This window comes from Lacerta agilis, chromosome 6, assembly GCF_009819535.1.
Source record: "Lacerta agilis isolate rLacAgi1 chromosome 6, rLacAgi1.pri, whole genome shotgun sequence".
NCBI lineage: Eukaryota > Metazoa > Chordata > Lepidosauria > Squamata > Lacertidae > Lacerta > Lacerta agilis.
Genome location: NC_046317.1, coordinates 9,342,113 through 9,361,276, shown reverse-complemented (window position 1 = coordinate 9,361,276; position 19,164 = coordinate 9,342,113). Strand labels below are relative to the sequence as shown.

The window sequence follows — 19,164 nt, the reverse complement described above, 5'->3', positions numbered from 1 at the left end:
GGAACAAAAAATTTACTACAAATAAGACTAACCATTTTAATGTATATAAACAACTAGTCAAAAACCAAAATATTTTATACCGGTAGTTACTAAGACTAGTTGTAGGACAGCAACCTGAAAGCAACCTACTAGTAACACTTAAGGTACTGAAATTAAACTACAATAGAAAAGATATTCCTTCGACTTTCGAATTCCCTCCCTTTTGTATATTTACCAAGAAAATCAATAGATTATATTTGTTTGCAATTCCAATTTTTAGGGGTTTTATGCATATAAAAGTATTGACTTATGACATTAGGAAGTTTTATACTGAAAAATATGTGATTGATACTGGTTTGTATTTGAGGTTTGTACTAAATAAGGCATTCTTCACTTTTTTAATGTAATAGTGGTGATGTATATAGTTTGTATTATGGTTTTATTTATATGGTTCTTTAAGTACTCTTGACATCACCCAAATGTGTTGAACATATTTTATAAAAATCATATTTTCAGTACCATTTTGAGGCTTTGCCCTTGTTTGGTACAGCCCTCTTTTTTGCTTTTGAGTGTAAATGCTCGGATCAGGATTTCCTCTCCGTTTTTACATTTAGTACTGCAGCACCTTTCATGGACTGCTTCATTTGGTTATTACAACAAGATTACCTCTGGGCACAGCTATACATTTACTGAGGTTACTGATTTTAGTAGTGAAATAGTCATTCCAGAAAATCCAAGACTGGGTAAATTATGACTACCGGTAATTCTAATTGAGGGTACATGCTAATATAGCAGCAGACTACAGTGGCACCTCGGAAGTCAAACAGAATGTTTCGAAAGTCAGTCTGACTTCCAAAATGTTCAGAAACCAAGGCTTGGCTCCAGGAAGCTCCTGCAGCCAATTGGAAGCAGTGTCAGACGTTAGGGTTCAAAGAACTTTCACAAACGGGAACTCTCACTTCCAAATTTGCGGCATTCAGAAGCCAAAATGTTTTGACTTGCAAGGCATTCGTGAACCAAGGTATGACTGTACTTGTAAATACACCAATATAAGCGTATGTTAATGTGCAATTATTCATGGCTTCCCTTTTCAAGAGGGAAAACATACATAAGTACCCTTTTTCTGTTTTTGAAAGTACCGGTAGATTTTATTTCGAAGAGGCAGTCATCTATTCCTCATGTGTCCATTCCTACAGGCAACTGCTCCAGAATGCAGTCACACTGGTAGTAGAATAGGAATTAAAAGTTCTTTGACCCTCTTCTAAAGGCACACACAGCGGACAAGAGCAGCAGCTCTAAATGCTCTTCTTAGATTACATTAACACCGGAATGATAGAATTATAAAAAGGTGCAGACAGCCTCACAAATCCAAGGGGTCAGTTCTTGGCTGGCCAGGGAGTAGATACCACTTGCTCTACATCTTATTCCTCTCTACAATTTATCCCACCTTCTTTGAGGTGTTCAGGGGGGGGGGGTGCCTTGAAGTCCAAGAATCACAGCCATTCCAAAGGCTCTGCTTGTGAAAGTGTGGCAGTAACGGACATGCAGATGCAACATGTTCTGATGTGTGTAATTAGTCACAGTGCAATGGTTTGATCAAAACAGCTACTTTATGTATTAAAGTAAATATAAATACTTAGTGAACTCACTGTAACATGGAAGTAAAAATTCACATTCTCCCACACTAAGCTGGGACCACCACACATCCCCTAGGTAGATAAGCTTTCAGAATTTTACAGACACTTCATCTGCTTACAAGGCTAAACATTATCTTGGATAAATCACAATGCAGATTTGTTTCTCTGCAGGTATTTGCCCATACAAAAGCATTTTTTCACATAAAAACAAACCTGATTATATTTAGTGGACATGCACTAGCAATCTATATAAATTGTACATTACACCAAACATACTGAATAAAACCAAAACAGGCATGGTACAACTTCCCTTCCCACCCCAGACTTCTAGTAATTGTAAGTTTCATGGCACATACTGCTAGCATAATTTCGGAATGTCTGATATTGAACATTTTACGACAGTTTTCTCCTATGGCAGTGCTAAAAGAAAGTTAAGAGCAGAAAGCCATGTTTCCTCCTAAGGTCTTCCTAAAACACCAGTATATTAAGGGAAAGCAAGACACTTGAGTGCACAATTTTGAAGTTCAACCCTAATTAGGAACATTCCCTTTCCCAAAACAAAAGGCAAGTATCTATATACTGCAGTGGGAATGGAAGGATTACAGTGGAATAAAGTGATCTTCGTCCTTACAGAATGGTGGCACTCTTCACTACAGTGGAACCTCGTGTTACGTACCATCTCCCTTGTGAACGATGCATGTTACGAGGTCCGCTAACCCAGAAGTAGATGCTCCCTGTTGCGACTTTTGCCCCAGGATGCGAGTGGAAGTCATGTGCCAGCAGGCGCCATTAGCAAAAGTGCGCCTCATGTTACTAGCAGTTTTGGGTTGATAACTGACCTCCAGAACGAATTAAATTCATAACCGGAGGTACCACTGTATATTATGATTATGCTCAAAATGATAAACTACTGATGCACACAGCAACCAACAACTGAAAGCATGCCCAAGTGAAATTTAAAAATGCAAATACATTTTATTTATTAAGACTGTAAGTGCCAAGTGTTGTTAATATGGCTAATAAATATTTTTGAAGAACTCTCTCTCATTGCTCTGCAAAAGATATAGTGCCAGCAATTTTTGTGCCTTTTACTTCAGAACACTGAAGATTCCACATCAGTAATCCCACAAATTTATAAGGTGTGCGGGTATAGAGGGATGTTTGCCTTACTTAGGTAGTTACTTGATATGAAACCACCTGAGCTAGTAGCAAGGGTTACCAGTTCTAAAATGTACCAGTACTCATGGTTTTCCCCTTAACGGGCCAGCGCATATAACACTAGCTCCACACAGCACAGTGGAATTGTGAGCCAGCCTCAGAAATATACATTCCTTCCTTGTGGTCCCTCCCCCCTCACTCCTGAACTGTTAATCAGTACATTAACACCAAAATTAACCTTTGTTAAAGTTAACTATGGTTCTCTTAGTGTGAAGCGTGTTTCAGGTTTTTAGCCAAGAGAACTCTGGTTTCCCTAACATAAAGGCAGAGAAAGAGGAATTGCACCAGGGCTGGTGAAAAAATATGCATTCCCTGGGTTGCTGCCTGTGTGAGAACAGCTGGTGTTACAAGTAGCTATTTTAAATTTAACAAATGGAAGAACTCATTACACGAACAACGTGTAAGAGTTCACTTACTGCCATGACTATCCCTTCTGGCCCCCAGCATCAACAGTTCGTTTAGCATCACAGGTAGCCAGTGTATCAGCAAACCTACGCTGGCCATATGTGCTTTAACATTGCTGTAGGAAAAAGAGCACGTTACAACCAACTCTGTTGCCTCTTGTCAACACATATCTAGGTGCTAGTACATGTCTGCCAATATGAAGCCCGCCAGCATGAACACATACCCCTAGGGAATCTTTGCTGCACCTAAGATCGTGCACATGGAACAAGAGCTACCAAATCAAAAAAAATTGGACAGCAATGGTGGAATGTACAGATCATTCAGTCCTCCAGGGGGCGGGGAAAATATATACAAGTATCACACCAAATACTGCCTAATAATAAGGGTATTCATCAAGGAATCCAAGTCTTGAAGCAGTTCACGATGCAGAAGATGGTGTTTCGCTTATTTAAAGTAAATCAAAGCTATAAAAGCCATTACAGTTCCAACTCAAAGCCTTTGTCAGTCTTATTTGTGTTCCTTTGTTGGTGCATAGTACAGCTCCATGGGCTTATTCACTTTCCAGTACTTTTCACTGACCAGCTCCAAGGAAAAGGAGCCATTTAAAACCTAAAGACAAAGTCAGAATTAGTGCCAAAAAATCAGAAACTAAGCCAGCGTTGCTGCCACTTGAAAATGAACAGAAGACATAGCTAGGAAAACAACAAAACATTTGACAACCCACAGCTTGCAAACAGCATTAAAGAGAAGGGTGTTTAGGCACAGCAATCTATAAATAGTCTAATATAATCCAGATGTCAATTGCACTCCCAATTCCAAAGCAAGAAGCAACTACAAATACAGTTAAGATGTTTTGCTGTATTTTGACACGTCTACAGTTCTTTTACAAAATGATTATTGCCACCAGAATAGGGCATATACTACTTCAGTAATTAGGTACCTGTTTACCTGCGGAAAGCAGTTAAATAACTACAGCACTTAGGATCGATGCTAAGCTAACTTTGTTAAACACGGGGTGGGAAATCACCCCAAAGCTCTCCTGGCTCAATAGCAGCCCGAATAACAAAGACCCATTTCATTTGTCCTTCCTTCAAGAAGTTAAAAACAGCATGGTGGGTGGGGAGAAGCCATGTGCATGTAAATCTATGGTGGTGGCCACACCCACTTTGGCCACTTCCAAATCCCAAGAGGGGATGCAGACCTTGGTCTCAAAAAGGTTCCGCACCCCTGGTTTAAAAATAACTACACAAATAGGATAGGCTCAAAGATGAGCACTTGTTAGTAATCATTCAGAAAGCTTTCCAGATGAGCAGAGATTTGAATCTGGGATTTCTTCAAATCCAAGCTCAACACCCCATATACCACACACTCTCTTTAAGCAGTATGACCATGTAGTTATTTACACTGATTTTATACCAATGTTGTGCTTATTTTTCCTAGTTCACAGGCCCAATTCATACAAGTTGCATGATCAGCCTCAAGAGGAACAGAAGTACATCAAAATCCTATTCAGAAATTCTGCACATTCTCTCTTTAAGTCATTTGCCATAGCATCTCTGACATCAACAGGGCAAGTATGGACATCTGCAAAGGGGTGCCTAGGCATGCTCACCTGAACACAAGTAGGTGCCCCTTTGTGGATGTTCTGGAGAGGATGCAGGGCTTTGGCAGCAGAGCCAGGCGATGTGGTCTTGCTTCCCCCTTCCATGCATTTAGCCCTGTGCATGGAGAAGAATTTCTCAATAGGACTCAGGTGTATCTTAAAGCTGTGGCACTTTATTTTCTCCCAATTATGGTTTTAGCTGAATCAGCTACTCACAGTAAACTGGCCATTAGCTGTAGCAATATAAATTGTGTACTGCTTCTCACTGGCTGTTTCAAGATTCATCTGATTTGACTCTCCTTTGCTTCGGAGTTCTTCCAAGGCCAATCTCACAGCTAGGTACTTGGACAAGTGATCAACTGTGGCATTGCCAGAGGTCTTTATGTACCTGCAGCAAGAACAAAGACAACCCATGTACAAAAATAAATAAATGACTGCAATTAAAAAACACCCACCAACAAAATGATCCAAAATATAGGTAAAGAGCAGCAACTGAGCACTTCCAAGAGCTTGTCCTGAATAATCATATAATAATAATAATAATTTATTATTTGTACCACGTACATCTGGCTGGGTTTCCCCAGCCACTCTGGGCGGCTTCTAACAGAGATTAAAATACATGAAAATATCATACATTAAAAACTTCCATGAACAGGGCTGCTTCAGATGTCTTCTGAATGTAAGGTAGTTGTTTTTGACATGAGATGGGAGGGCGTTCCACAGGGAGGGCGCCACTACCCAGAAGGCCCTCTGCCTGGTTCCCTGTAGCTTTGCTTCTCATAATGAGGGAACCGCCAGAAGGCCCTCAGTGTTGGACCTCAGTGTCCGGGGGGAACAATGGGGGTGGAGACACTCCTTCAGGTATACTGGGCCGAGGCCACTTAGGGCTTTAAAGGTCAACATCAACACTTTGAATTGTGCTCGGAAATGTACTGGGAGCCAATGTAGGTCTTTCAGGGCCGGTGTTATGTGGTCTCGGCGGCTGCCCCCAGTCACCAGTCTAGCTGCCACATTCTGGATTAGTTGTAGTTTCCGGGTCACCTTCAAAGGTAGCCCCACGTAGAGCGCATTGCAGTAGTCCAAGCGGGAGATAACTAGAGCATGCACCACTCTGGCGAGACAGTCCACGGGCAGGTAGGGTCTTAGCTTGTGTACCAGATGGAGCTGGTATACAGCTGCCCTGGATACAGAATTGACCTGCGCCTCCATGGACAGCTGTGAGTCCAAAATGACTCCCAGGCTGTGCACCTGGTCCTTCAGGGGCACAGTTACCCCATTCGGGACCAGGGAGTCCTCCACACCAGCCTGCCCTGTCCCCCAAGAACAGCACACACCCCTTCACAAAAGACTAGATCACTAACATGTACACAACACCTTCTGAAAAAAAGGACAAAAACCACTGCTTACCTTGTCTGTGCACTGTCATCATTTTCCATTAGTGTAGGATGGGGTCGGAAAACTAGTTCTATTTCACTTGCACCATCCAATACTGTGTCTATGGCAACTGTCGTATTATTATTATCCAATTCTAGCCCAGAATCATCAGAGGTTTTTGTCCTTTTGTTACTTGGCCCAGCTTCTTGATTACTGTGAGTTGAAGCATTACTACAATGCGAACTGTCCCCATTGTCTTCTGCTCCACTGCCATTCTCTATCTGTTGCTTCTTGCCTCTCTGCAACCTAAGAAGCATACATAACATGTTCAAGTAAGTCATGCAACCTCTTCAGCAAGTCATTTTCAAAGACCTCACACAAGCTATCAAATGTATTGAGACTCCCATGATCTCAAAACAAAATGCCAGCTGACACAATGCAGAACCACCGTTTAGCATGTTCCAACACTGAAGGGTTAAGTTTCTCAGATCCCAAAAGACATTCATATGGGACTGAAGCACAGTGCAAGAATGCCAAATGTAGAAAGGCAAGACTGGGGCAGAGGTGGACTCTTGAACCCCAGATATCATTAAAACAGGTTTCTGTTTTCCTGCAAAAGCTCATTAAATGAAACAAGCTTACTAAGCTTAGTCAATCATCTTCCAATTATAGACAAAAATGGCCATGATCATACATAACACACATCAATCTGCCTTGCAGAATAGGAACCATTTAGCCCACTTCTGTCTACTTGTAACAGCAGTTCTGAAAACCTAAGCAAATATCTCTCACAACTCTTGTAGCATAATTTTTAAACTGAAAACATGGGTTTGAGCATAAGTCCTTTAGAACCCAATCAAGTTTTCTAGCACTAAGCTGCACCTCCCCACACCCTCCCAAGTACTTGGATTAATTTACCTGTTCAGGGCCTGGATTTTCAGACCCTCCTCAATGCTATGGCTCAGAGCCTGCTGGTTATTGTGCTTACTGATCCTTGCTAGAACTCTCTCCTGATGGGCTTCATATTCATCACGACTTGGATAAATTTTACTGATAAGGGCATCAAAGTTTGGGTCTGGTCTCAGTGACCTCTTAGACACAAGCTTTTTACGGCAAGTAGGGCATTCTTTGTTTCTAAGAAAAGAAAAGGAGAAAAGCAGTTCCACAAGTATACTCTTCATATCATACTTTGTAACATTCTACTGTCTTGGATTAGTCCCTTATTGAAATATGACTTACCAAACCCTTGTTGTATTGGATATAGTCACAAACCAATTTTGCACATCACACAATTCAAGTACCTGATGCAAACAGATTTGTTATACAGGTACTGTACTCACTTCACAGTTGCTTATTTTCAGTTACTACTCTTCAGTTAGACGTTACAGGTTTCTAGACTAGTTGGTAACAGCTAAGCTTATTTCGAGGTATTTCATTTCAGTTCCTTAACTTAGCTGTTGAGATATTACAGCTAATCACTCATTAGGTGGCGAATGAGAATAAAGAATCACAATTCCTTATACATCCCTTTCTCATTCAGAAAAAAACGGCAAGAAGTTTCTTGCTGCCAGTATAGTATTGTCCTATGCAGTACCTGACTTGAACCAGTGAGTCCTAGGTTCAAAACGTTGATATGAAGTTCTCTGGATGACACTGAGTCAAGTCTCTATTCTACAAGTTGTTTGTGATGATAAATTGGGATGGGGCGTCATGGCTAAAGTCTTTGAGGGCAGAAACTGGAAAAAGCTGGAAGATTCTAGTTCATTCTAGAAGGCTCATTTCTGTTGCAAATATTGTTTTGACAAGGGGTCAGCAAACTTCTTCAGCAGGGGGCTGGTCCACTGTCCCTCAGACCTTGTGCGGGGCCAGACTATATTTTTTGGGGAGGGGGGTGATGCAAGAACACGAGCCCCAGTGGTGCCTTACCTGTGTCTTGCGAGCGGCAGGGGCTTGCGGTGGTGGTGGGGGGACGATGAGTGGTGCATGAAAGGGCTCCAGAGAGGGGCTGCTTAAAATGGTGGACCATCTGCGGGCTGGATCCAAAAGGCAATTGGGCCTGATCTGGTCCACAGGCCTTAAGTTTGCCTACCCATGGTTTTGACTATCTGAAGGTCATGCTGAGCCAGGAGATACATTTGTACACTCAGCGAGCTGGTCATTCTCCCTCTCTTACTTTCGTTTGTACCTCGCATGTGTGCAGTTTTTTTTCTGAAGGTTTGTTTGTTTGTTTTGTAATGAAGCCCTTTTGCCTTTAGTAAAAGTTTTTCTTTGACTCGGCGTGTTTTTTTACTACACGACGCATCGACTTCAAATATACGCTTCTGGGACTCCGCCATTCATCAGGACACAGAGCGCCTAGGAATTTTAGGATCCAATCTGTCATTTGGAGCCATACCCCATAAACTCCTTGGAGGAAGGGCAGAATATAACTGCAAATGCTTCTCTATCCTCTTATGCTAAACAATTAAGATTTGGGAATTGTGACGCTGGCTGGCTGTCAACTTTGGGGAGGGAGGGAAGTAAAGTAAAAGGGTGATCTTCAACTAAGCTTTACTCAGAGCAGACGCACTGAAATTAATGAACATAGAATCGAGTTGGAAGGAACCACGAGAGTCATCTAGTCCAATGCCCTGCAATGCAGGAATCTCAACTAAAGCATTCATGACAGAAGGCTGTTAATTTCAATGGTTCTACTCTGAATAAAACTTACTTGAATACCACCTGAAGTTTTTGTTTTTTTTTGCAGGTTCTTTACATTTTACCCAGAATCCTAAGGTACTGCTCATGTACTATAGCCAATCCAAATAGAGGGTTTTAAAAAAAATCTTGTATCACCATACTTACCCACTTCTCAGGGCTGTGATGATACAATCAGCACAAAAACGATGCAGACATTCCTTAGTAGTCATGGTGTTCTTCAACATATCCAAGCAAATGGGACACATCAGCTCACTGTGGAGGCTTCGTGGTGATACCACTATTTCTAAGCCATCTGTTATTGCTTCCTAATAATAAAAGTTAAATAAATTTCACAGGCAATTGTTTCCTGGTCAAGCTGATGTGGCTATTTTTTAAAATGCCTCATAATAATCATGAAAAAACATTTCCCCTTTATTTCTGGCAAATGCAAATAAGATTTGAGTTTTGTTGTAATGCTGTAGCTCAGAGATGTCCAACCAGTAGATCGTGATATACCGGTAGATCCCCGGCTGATACTGGTAGATTACGGGATCCTTATCATGTACAAAAAGTTATGGGGGGGGGAAGCTTTGAATCTCTGTGCAATCCTCCCCCCAAAAAGCTCAACAACTCCGGGCACTTCCCTCCTAAAAACAGCTCAGCAACTCTGGGCAATCCACCCACCCCATGCACGCTCCTCCTCCCTCCAATGACAATGGGTAGATCACTGCCAATTTTTTTTTATACTGGGAGTGGATCACAGTCTCTTGGGAGTTGGACATGCCTGCTCTAGTTGATAAAGTAACATTGGGGGGGCAGTGTGCATTCATATCTTTTGTAACTTAACCAAAGATGTTTTAAAAAAACACAACTCGTCTTTAGTACCTGAGGTGTTCTTTGAAGTTCATACAAGCTGAGCTCCCATGTTTTGCTCAAAGGCTGCGTTCCATTCGTCTGCACAGCCTGAGACATGGCTAGAAGAAAAGAGAAACATGAAAATCAAGCATTTTAAGAAGTTATGCAGATTGGGCATTTTCACAGGTGGACTGATATTTCACAAGACAGGCCAGTAGCCTACACCCCTCAAACCATTTCCAGTTCATTTCTCACTCATTTCCATTTCACATGAAAAGTACCTATAGCACAGGGATATCCACCAATATGCTACAGGGTCATTCCAGCAAATATATGGCGCCTCTGAATGAACATAATGGAGCACATGTCAAGAGTTCAGAAGCTGCAGTTAGATCTTCCACCCTTTAAAAAACAATACAGACAGAGGTCTTGGCCTAGTCTTCTGACTAAAACTACTGTACAGTGGTGCCCCGCTAGACGAAAATAATTCGTTCTGCGAAAATTTTCGTCTAGTGAGTTTTTCGTCTAGCGAAGTTGCAATGACAGCCGCGCTTTCGCTACACGAAAAAAAAGACGAAAAATTTTCGTCTTGCGAGGCAGCCCCATAGACTTTTTTGTCTTGCGGGGCAGCCTCCCGCTAGACGAATGCCTTCATCTAGCGAGTTTTTCGTCTAGCAAGGCATCCGTCTAGCGGGGCACCACTGTATTTACTTCATGAAGTAATTGAGACTGAGACAGTGGAGCTCCGGAGACAGAGTGAAAATGACAGACCCCACCTTTGGGATTTCTCATCCCTTTTACAGAGAGTCACACATCTGCAGAACAAGTTCCATCTTTTTCCTTTTTAACATCCCAGGAAGATAGGAAATTACCGGTACCCAAATTCAACATCATTCACACCCAACAGTTTTTTCTAGTAGTACATTTTCATTTTATCATTAAAACCAAATAGAAGTAAAAATGACTGCACCTGCACCACACTCATACATGCCTACTGTACTGCATAGTATCCAATCAGCATTTGATTATATATTTGATTATATTTTTATTTTTATACTGGAATGCAGTATTAGCCTGCGGATACAGAGCCTTGGGCTTGCTGATCAGAAGGTCGGCGGTTCAAATCCCTGCTCCTGCCCACCTAGCAGTTTGAAAGCACGTCAAAGTGCAAGTAGATAAATAGGTACCGCTCCAGCAGGAAGGTAAACAGCGTTTCTGTGCGCTGCTCTGGTTCGCCAGAAGTGGCTTTGTCATGCTGGCCACATGACCCGAAAGCTGTACGCCGCCTCCTGTGGCCAGTAACGATATATGAGCGCTGCAACCCCAGAGTCGGACACGACTGGACCTAATGGTCAGGGGTCCCTTTACCTTTACTCACAAGTGGGGTACAGCAAGATCGGAGGAATGCAACTCCTTCAATAAATCCACACTGTATCAAGTTTCAAAAGCAGTCAACATGATGACTTGTGCCTCCTGAAAGCTTGTAAGCATGACATTAAGGCACACCATCTCTGAATGTTAACAGTGCATCATGGCCAATAATCAGCAATCTCCTTCACAGAACATGTGCAGCATAGAGATGTGAAGGCCCAGGAAAAAACCAGAAATTTTTTGAAAAAAACCGGGGGGTTTTCCTTTTTTTCCCTGAAGCCTTTTTTGTTTTTTTCTGAAAAATTGAAAAAATACACAATAGATTATGGAATGTTTTATTTAAACATGATGAATAAAATATTTTAAGATAAGGGGTTCAAATATTTTATAAATCATTTCTAAAAAATATGCATGGTATCAGATTATTCTAATGTCTGTGAGGACAAGCAAGTCCTAGGTTACAAACTGAACTCTCCAATGCAAGAACAAGATACATTTCTTCCTTTAGGAGGTGCTGTTGTCACCAGAAAAGAAAAAGGTTTCAGTTTTATTTTTGCATCCGTGTGGTATGCATTGGTTCTGTTCCTGTTCACTAGGCCTCAAAGCACTGGAAGAAATATAGAGCAACAAAAAGGGCCTGAAAGTATATACTTAATTACAGTTCAGAAAATGATTCTGATTAAATTTCATGCCCATTCATTGAAACTTAGTCCTACTTCCTTCTTCAGTTCTTTTTAAGAGAATGTTTTTTTTAATACCGTGGAGAGGAAATATGAATAATTGTTACTTCTGGATTTTTAAAAATTGTTCCACATAAACTAGTAAACAGTTCAGGAGATTATTGCTCCATTTGTTACAAATACAAATAAATATTATTTTAAAAGTAAATTCTGTTTGTAATAATTGTTTGGATACACTATATTTTTAATATGCTAGTTGTGATAATTTTATGCCCATTAAAATTGTCCAGTTATATTTTATGTTTCTAAAGTAACAGAATGACTTTCAATCTGGAAAAGAAACAAGAAGTGCTAATGTAGCATATTTTTCAATTTTTCCGAAAATTTCCGTTTTTTTTCTGAAAAAAATGGGGTTTTTTCCCCCCCGAGCTTCAAAATTTCTGGAAATTTTACATCTCTAGTCCAGCACCCCAAGGACACAAGCAGATGTAAATTACCACAACTACAACACTATGCTGCTGTAGCAGTTAGTTTAGCAACTACCGTATTTTCCAGCGTATAAGACGACTGGGCGTATAAGACGACCCCCAACATTTCCAGTTAAAATATAGAGTTTGAGATATACTCAACCACAGATTCTCCACCCGGCGTATAAGACCCCCAACTTTTGAGAAGCTTTTCCTGAATTAAAAAGTAGTCTTATACGCCAGAGCAAGAAATGAGCGGTGGGGAGTGGGGGAGAAGAGATAAGCTGAATGCCTCTGATTGGTTCTGGAAAAGTCTGCTGCAGATACACACTTTACTGTACTGATTGCTGCTAAGGACCAAGGGAGAAAAGCTATGGTTCTGCAGAGCTTTTGTTTCCTTCCTCCATTCCTCTTCTCAAATCTCATGAAGCACACACATTTTGATTATATTCTGAACTGTTGTTAATTTTGTTATTTCGTGTAAACTCCCCTGCAAGTGGAAACATTGTAGGGTAGGGTATAAATGGCTTAAGTAAAATAAAGAATGGCCTCTTCATTTTCCATTTGCCTAGTTAGCCCCATGCCTGGAGAGAGAAACTATATTTGCTTTGTTAGGACCAATTCGTATACCGTATGGGGCTCTAAGATCAGTTTCCAGTATAAAATATGCACACAGTGGCCTTTATTAAGAACATCCACATATGCAAGTTGCGCTCTTTGCTTTCAAGTATAAGCAGTGATTGGGAAGCCTTCGGTTTTGTACATTTTGAAGAGGAGGGGAGGGAAGGTGCAATTTATATTATGGAAACCACAGTTAATGCTCTTTTTGTATGAAGTGACCCTTAAGCTTTTATTTATTACACATTATTATTATTATTATTATTTATCAAATTTGTAAACCACTCTTAATTTGAAGATCACAGTGTGGTGCACAACATAAAATTACAAAATAAGAACACACAAAACAAACAACAAAACGAAACGAAATGAAAGCAAGCCAATAACCCCTGCTTCCACAACCACTTTTCAAAGGCCATAGATTGTTTAATCTGCCAAAGGCCTGGTTATAGAGAAACATTTTTGCCGGGCGCCTAAAGAAACACTGGGCTAATTAAACAATCTATGGTGGCAACTCTAGTTACCCATGCCAAATTTATTTGAATTCTCCTCTACCTTCCGTCATGATCAATTTGCCTGAGCTTAAGCAACTGTCCTACTGACCTGACCTACTCAAACAAACACCAACTTCTCTTTTTTCCCATTGACTGTCAAAGCCAAATGTGAACAGTAGTAAACCATAAGACTGATCCACTTATTTCTCCCAATTAGTTCATAATGGTTGGACAGGTACATAGGCTGCTACTGTATTTTTGCTATAAACAGATAACACACACAAGTGAAATAAATGTATCTGCATCCTAGATTTACCTGTACTGTATGTGATTTAGGAGGAGGAAAGCAAGAGAAGATTGAGAAACTTTTTCAGACAAAACTACATACTGTATTCATTGCACCAGCAAATATTTCCCCATTATGTTATAATTCATAAATTTTTACAGAAGAGTTCATTAAAAGGGGAGAGCTAAATCATGCCCATTTATTTCAACAAGCTGTTGTATGATGAACGTAACAAAAGTGCTTTGAATATGTTTAAATCACCTTTCTATTTTGAAAAGGAAGTGAACAATAAAAAAACTAATCATAAAAAAATCCAGAAAAAGAGAACACCATTGTACCAATTTAAATGACAGTAAAATGGAACACAGGATAGTGCTACCCTGTTCTTAATAGCAAAATTATACTGTCTTGATACTACTGTACACTGAATCTTTCTGCATTTCGTTTTGGAAGCACCTTACTGGATGAAAAAAGTATAGCTGATAACTGTTTTCTTTAGAAGCAAGGGCAAGAATGTCACGATTTGTTTTGAAAAGTGTCTCTCTCATTTCCAATACAGTCGTACCTTGGAAGTCGAACAGAATCCTTGCCGGAAGTCCGTTAGACTTCTGAAACATTCGACTTCCAAAGCGCGGCTTCTGATTGGCTGTAGGAAGTTCCGGCAGCCAATCGGAAGCCGAGGAAGCCCCGTCAGATGTTCAGCATCCAAAAGAACGTTCAAAAACCGGAACACTCACTTCGGTTTTCGATTGTTCAGGAGCCAAAACGGCTCCCAAGGTGTTCAGGAGCTGAAGTACAAATGTAGTTGAGGCACTTCTGTATTAGGACTGGAGGCACACTTCACTCTTGCACCTCTACTCTTTCAAGGAAGAATACCCCGCCCCAAGAATCTCACATGCTGTTTCCCCCATAACTCAAGTTAACTGAGGGGAAGTAGAGATTCATGTAAAGCAGGAGTGGGGAACCTCAGGCTTGGGAACAAATGTGACCCTCCAAGTTTCTGTTCCTGCCTTTGTGACCCTTTACAGGCCATGCCTCCTCCCTAGACTACACCCCTCACCAGTCTGGTTCCACACTCTCCTCATGTGCTCTTGTCTGGCTCTAATGTGTCCTGGAACTGTCATAATACCTCGTTTGTGTGGATGCAGGGTCAGATGTGTCGAAACCTCTGATGACCCATTTTATCAAATCCAGCTCCTCTGTAGTACATTTGCCAATTAGCCATAAGTTATTGACTTAACTGAGCTTCCATGTTCACAGGCAGTATATCTCTGAATACCAGCTACTGGAAACAGAGGGTTGGTCACTGTGAGAACAGCTGCTTGACTAGCCCCTTTGGCCAGACCCAGTTGCAGGGCACTTCTGATGTTCTTACGTTTTTAGGATTGTTGCTTTCATGTCCTGCTCGTGGGCTTCCCAGAGGCACTGAGAAGTAGGATGCTGGGATAGGCTAATTCTTTTGCCCTTTTGCATCCTAAGAATGTTTTCCCCTTAAGACAAACAGAAGATTTGGGAGAGAGTTGTTAGGGGAAATGGTGAGTCGTGGGGAGGTTTACCCCACCTCCAACCTGATTCTTCCCCACACATCTTTTAAATAGGGATGGCATGTTGGCTAGCTGACTGGTTGTATGGAAAATGGATCCAGAAGACAAAATGTATCAAGGAGTTAGTGGTCTGACACGGAGCCCTCTCTGCCTCTATTCCTTCCTCCGTTAAGTTTTTGATGATGAATGTTTTGAGAACAGTCTTAGATGGTCTGGGAATGTTGGAAAGAAGTGAAGCCCCCCCCACCCCGCCTAATCAGTTTGGGAGGATAGTGCTGGGTACCTTCTCTCATGTTTGACACGTTTTGAGAAAGTGAGGCATTGGGAGGGGGTGGCTAATGGATGATCTGCACATAGCCAGTCTTGGAAGCCACACAGACTGTCTATAAAATCTGACGGTTTGGGCAGAGTTTCTCTGAAGCTCATGCACGGACTGATCGGCCGCAGGGCTGTGCAAACTGAGGCTAGCTGGGGGAGTCGCTTTGACGCTTCTTGAGGGCTTCCAAGTGGCAGATTGAAGTGCTTGCTTGGTATGTATACATTGCTTGCTGTTTTAGAACAAAATCTTTGATCTTCTCACTCACTTGTGTTTTTTGTGTTGCTTCTGAATCTCATTTTTAAAAAACCACCTTGCCTTTGGCAAGACGCTGGTCAGATATTGTCAGTTGGGCACTATTATTTGACCACAGTCAAATATGACTGAAGAATGGGCTTTCTGCCTACTTAGCACAAGTCACTTTTAAAGTGACACTTGCCCTTTCTTTGTAGTCACTGTTACTTTGCTTTATTTCTGTTTTAATTACATTGGGCAATATTCAACATTGTGCACGTAGAGGACATGCTCACACATGGATTCTTTTCACCTTTCAGCCACCACTACCCCCATGAAAGCCTCCCTGGAGGGTCAGAGGGGAGACTTACCAGCATTGTGGGATGAGCTGTACAGCCCTGCAGTGAGAGAACACCCCAAAATCTGATGGAATAATCCTGTGTTAGCAGAGTACAAAATTCTACCTTCCAATTTTGGAAGATTCCTCCACTCCTGCAACCCAGTGTTTGATAAGTCCCTAGCAGTCCTCCGGAGTAGGTTTTGAAAGGGGGTATTGGGGGCTTCAAAGGGAGCAGGTGGTGCTGAGCCTCTTCAGCTGGCTGATCAGAAGGTCTGAGATTCGAATCCACAAGACGGAGTGAGCTCCCGTTGCTCTGTTCCATCTCCTGCCAACCTAGCAGTTCGAAAGCACACCAGTGCAAGTAGATAAATAGGTATTTTACTGGGGGCTTCAGTGGGATGGTAAGGATTCATTGCATGAGCTTGTATTCTACTTGTGCAGTGTTGAATTTCACCCCGACCCCCTTTTTTAAATTGAACTGTAGGTTGACACTGTTTTTCCAGGATAAATTTCAAAGAGAAATTCAGCAAAACATTAACATTTATAAAAGGTAAAATTTGTTAAAGATTATAGTAATGCATTAACCGTAACATTTTAATTTCATGGTTTTGTAATTAGCATAATGTATTAAACCTGTTGATTGATTGGTATAGGCAGGCTATTGATTGGTATGGGCAGAGGTACAACATATTTTCTATGTGCTAGTGCTTTTTGACCATTATTTGACTGTTCAGTTGAGCAAATCCTTTTTTGAACAGTCAAACATTTAACCATGTAAATAGGGTTTTTTATATTACAAAAAAACCCTGCAGGACATCCCATCACAAATTTCCTATCTCTGGTTCAACTACAAATGGAACTAGCTTTGGTATTGTAAAGAAAAACACACCAGCACCACCTTAAATGAACACATTATCACAAAGCTATTTTACTCTTCTGATAAGCCTAGCGACACAAACGAAATGGCATGTCTGTCATATTGAAATACTTTTAGCACTTCTTCTAGTCTAGGTGCTCTGAGCTGGGACATCCCACATCATCCTTGGGAATTCTGCAAGAATTCACAGGAGACATCCCTTTAAATTTACAGACCTCTCTCTGGCAAGCTTAGTTCTAACCTATCAAGGGAAACAAGAAATCAGCCAAGCAATGTTCTGCAAACAACATAAACAACATACAACAGAGTCAAAACTCTTGACTCTTCCCTGCGTTTCCACCAACAGATACTCCAAAGGCACCCTTTAAAACCCACTGCTCACAAAGAAGATGGGTGCCAAGCGAGATGCCACCCCAAAGCACACCTTTTCCTCTTTTAAAGAAATAGTGTACTCCTACACGCCCTCTTGTCCACCTGATAGCCAATGTAAGTACTACTGTTAGCTGCAAATACAACATAATAAGTAAATTATTCCTCTAGAAATCTTCCCATTCATGCAACCAGGGGAACTGGGGCAGGGAGGGCAATGGGAGAGTAGTGCAACATCTTGGGGGCGCCTTTCCTAAAACGCCACTGTATTGTGCATTTTTATGTTTTTTATTCCATATTCTTATGCTTGCGAACTGCCAGGAAATCTTCGGGTGAAAGGTTTGGTGTATGAATTTAATCAATAAAAATTTAAAAAATAATCATTTTTAAAAAACGAGATCACCATCTTCCTTCCCCAATTGGGATTTGCATCGGATCAGACTGTTCTAAGGTGTATGCGATCCTTCTGTTGTTTCTGCAGCTTCTAAACCGCCTTGTGTATTGTTAACACGGAAAGGCGGTATACAAATTAAAAGTGAAATGGAAAATAATAATAATAATGAAGAAACAAAATCGAGGGGGCAACCAGGGATGGCAGGAAGAAAACTGCCCCAGCCCTTTTTCTCCTCCTTCATTGTTATTATTTTAGGGGAGTGGGAGGGTTAATGGCTAAAGAAGAGGAAAACCGCCTTGTGTATTGTTAACACAGAAAGGCGGGATACAAATTTAAAGCGAAATGCAAGTAATAATAATGAAATAAAATCGAAAGGGGGCGGGGAGGGACAACCGTGCCAGGGACGGCAGGAAGAAAATTGCCCCAACCTTCTCTCTCTCTTAGTTGTTATTATTGGGGGGGGGGAAGTGGGCGGGTTAATGACAGAAGAAGACGAAGAAGAAAGATCGTGTGTGGAGGCGGTGAGCAAGCACCCCCACCCCTTTACATCCGAGTAAACGGGCGCAGGATCGCACCCTCCCCCCAAAAACGGAGGCTTCTCCAGCTCCGTATGGAAAGGAGAGACCCCCCCCCAAAAAAAAACAGCTGCGGCCACCCCCACCCCCACCCCAGCTTCCCTCCTCCTCCTCCTCCTCACCGGCCCCGCTGCTCGCCGCCTCTCGGTGGCTGGCCCGCTCCCTCCCCGCGGCTCGGCTCTCTCGCCCGTCGTCGTTGCCGCCGTCGTCGCCGCCGCCTCCTCCTCCTCTCCCGGCAGCCAGGGCTGAGGCGAGTCGACAGCGGCCGCCCCAGCCCGCTTTTCCCAGTACCACCACCACCGCCTCCTCCTTCTCCTCTCCGCCTCAGCGAGCGACACAATATGGCGAGCCGTCGCCGCCGCAAAGGACTCTGGGAAGAAAAGATAAAAAGAGAGCAAGCGAGCGGGTGACTTTCGAAGGCGGGGGCGGGGCGGCTCCGGCGGAGCCACGCCCACCAAGCCCCGCCTTCCTCCTGAGTCGCGTCGCTTTGGTGCGGGGGGGAGGGGCATGAAAGCGCGGCGCTGTCATTAATTAAATAATTAAATAATTGGGCAACCGCGGAGGGGTGCACTGCTGGACATGCAGATTTTACATATTATATATATAAAATTTCTAATGGGGCCGTCTTCTTTTTAAAATAATTTTTATTAATTTTGGATTTTTTAAAATTTCTATACCAATTTATATTTTTAATAAAAATCTCAGAAGCGGTTTACAGTATATTAAAACAATAATAAAACAATAGCCGGTCGATGTTCCTCTGGCCTCATGAGGAGCCTATTCAGTAGGGTGGGTGAGTCTGGGCCTCGCCACCTAGGCCAGGTGGAAAGGGCCTTGCGGGGAGCGGCC

At 42.0% G+C, this 19,164-nt stretch overlaps 1 protein-coding gene across 1 annotated transcript; it reads right to left on the bottom strand.

Moving 5' to 3' along the window:
* Positions 1–3,658: 3,658 nt before the first annotated feature.
* RNF2 (ring finger protein 2) lies at positions 3,659–18,601 on the bottom strand. Its single transcript, XM_033151377.1, has 7 exons — positions 18,438–18,601; positions 9,781–9,869; positions 9,061–9,221; positions 7,135–7,350; positions 6,250–6,522; positions 5,059–5,230; positions 3,659–3,848 (listed from the first exon to the last, which is right to left on the bottom strand). The coding sequence occupies exons 2-7, from the start codon at positions 9,865–9,867 to the stop codon at positions 3,747–3,749; spliced, it is 1,011 nt and encodes a 336-aa protein (XP_033007268.1). The 5' UTR covers positions 9,868–9,869; positions 18,438–18,601; the 3' UTR covers positions 3,659–3,746.
* Between the last annotated feature and the right edge of the window lie 563 nt (positions 18,602–19,164).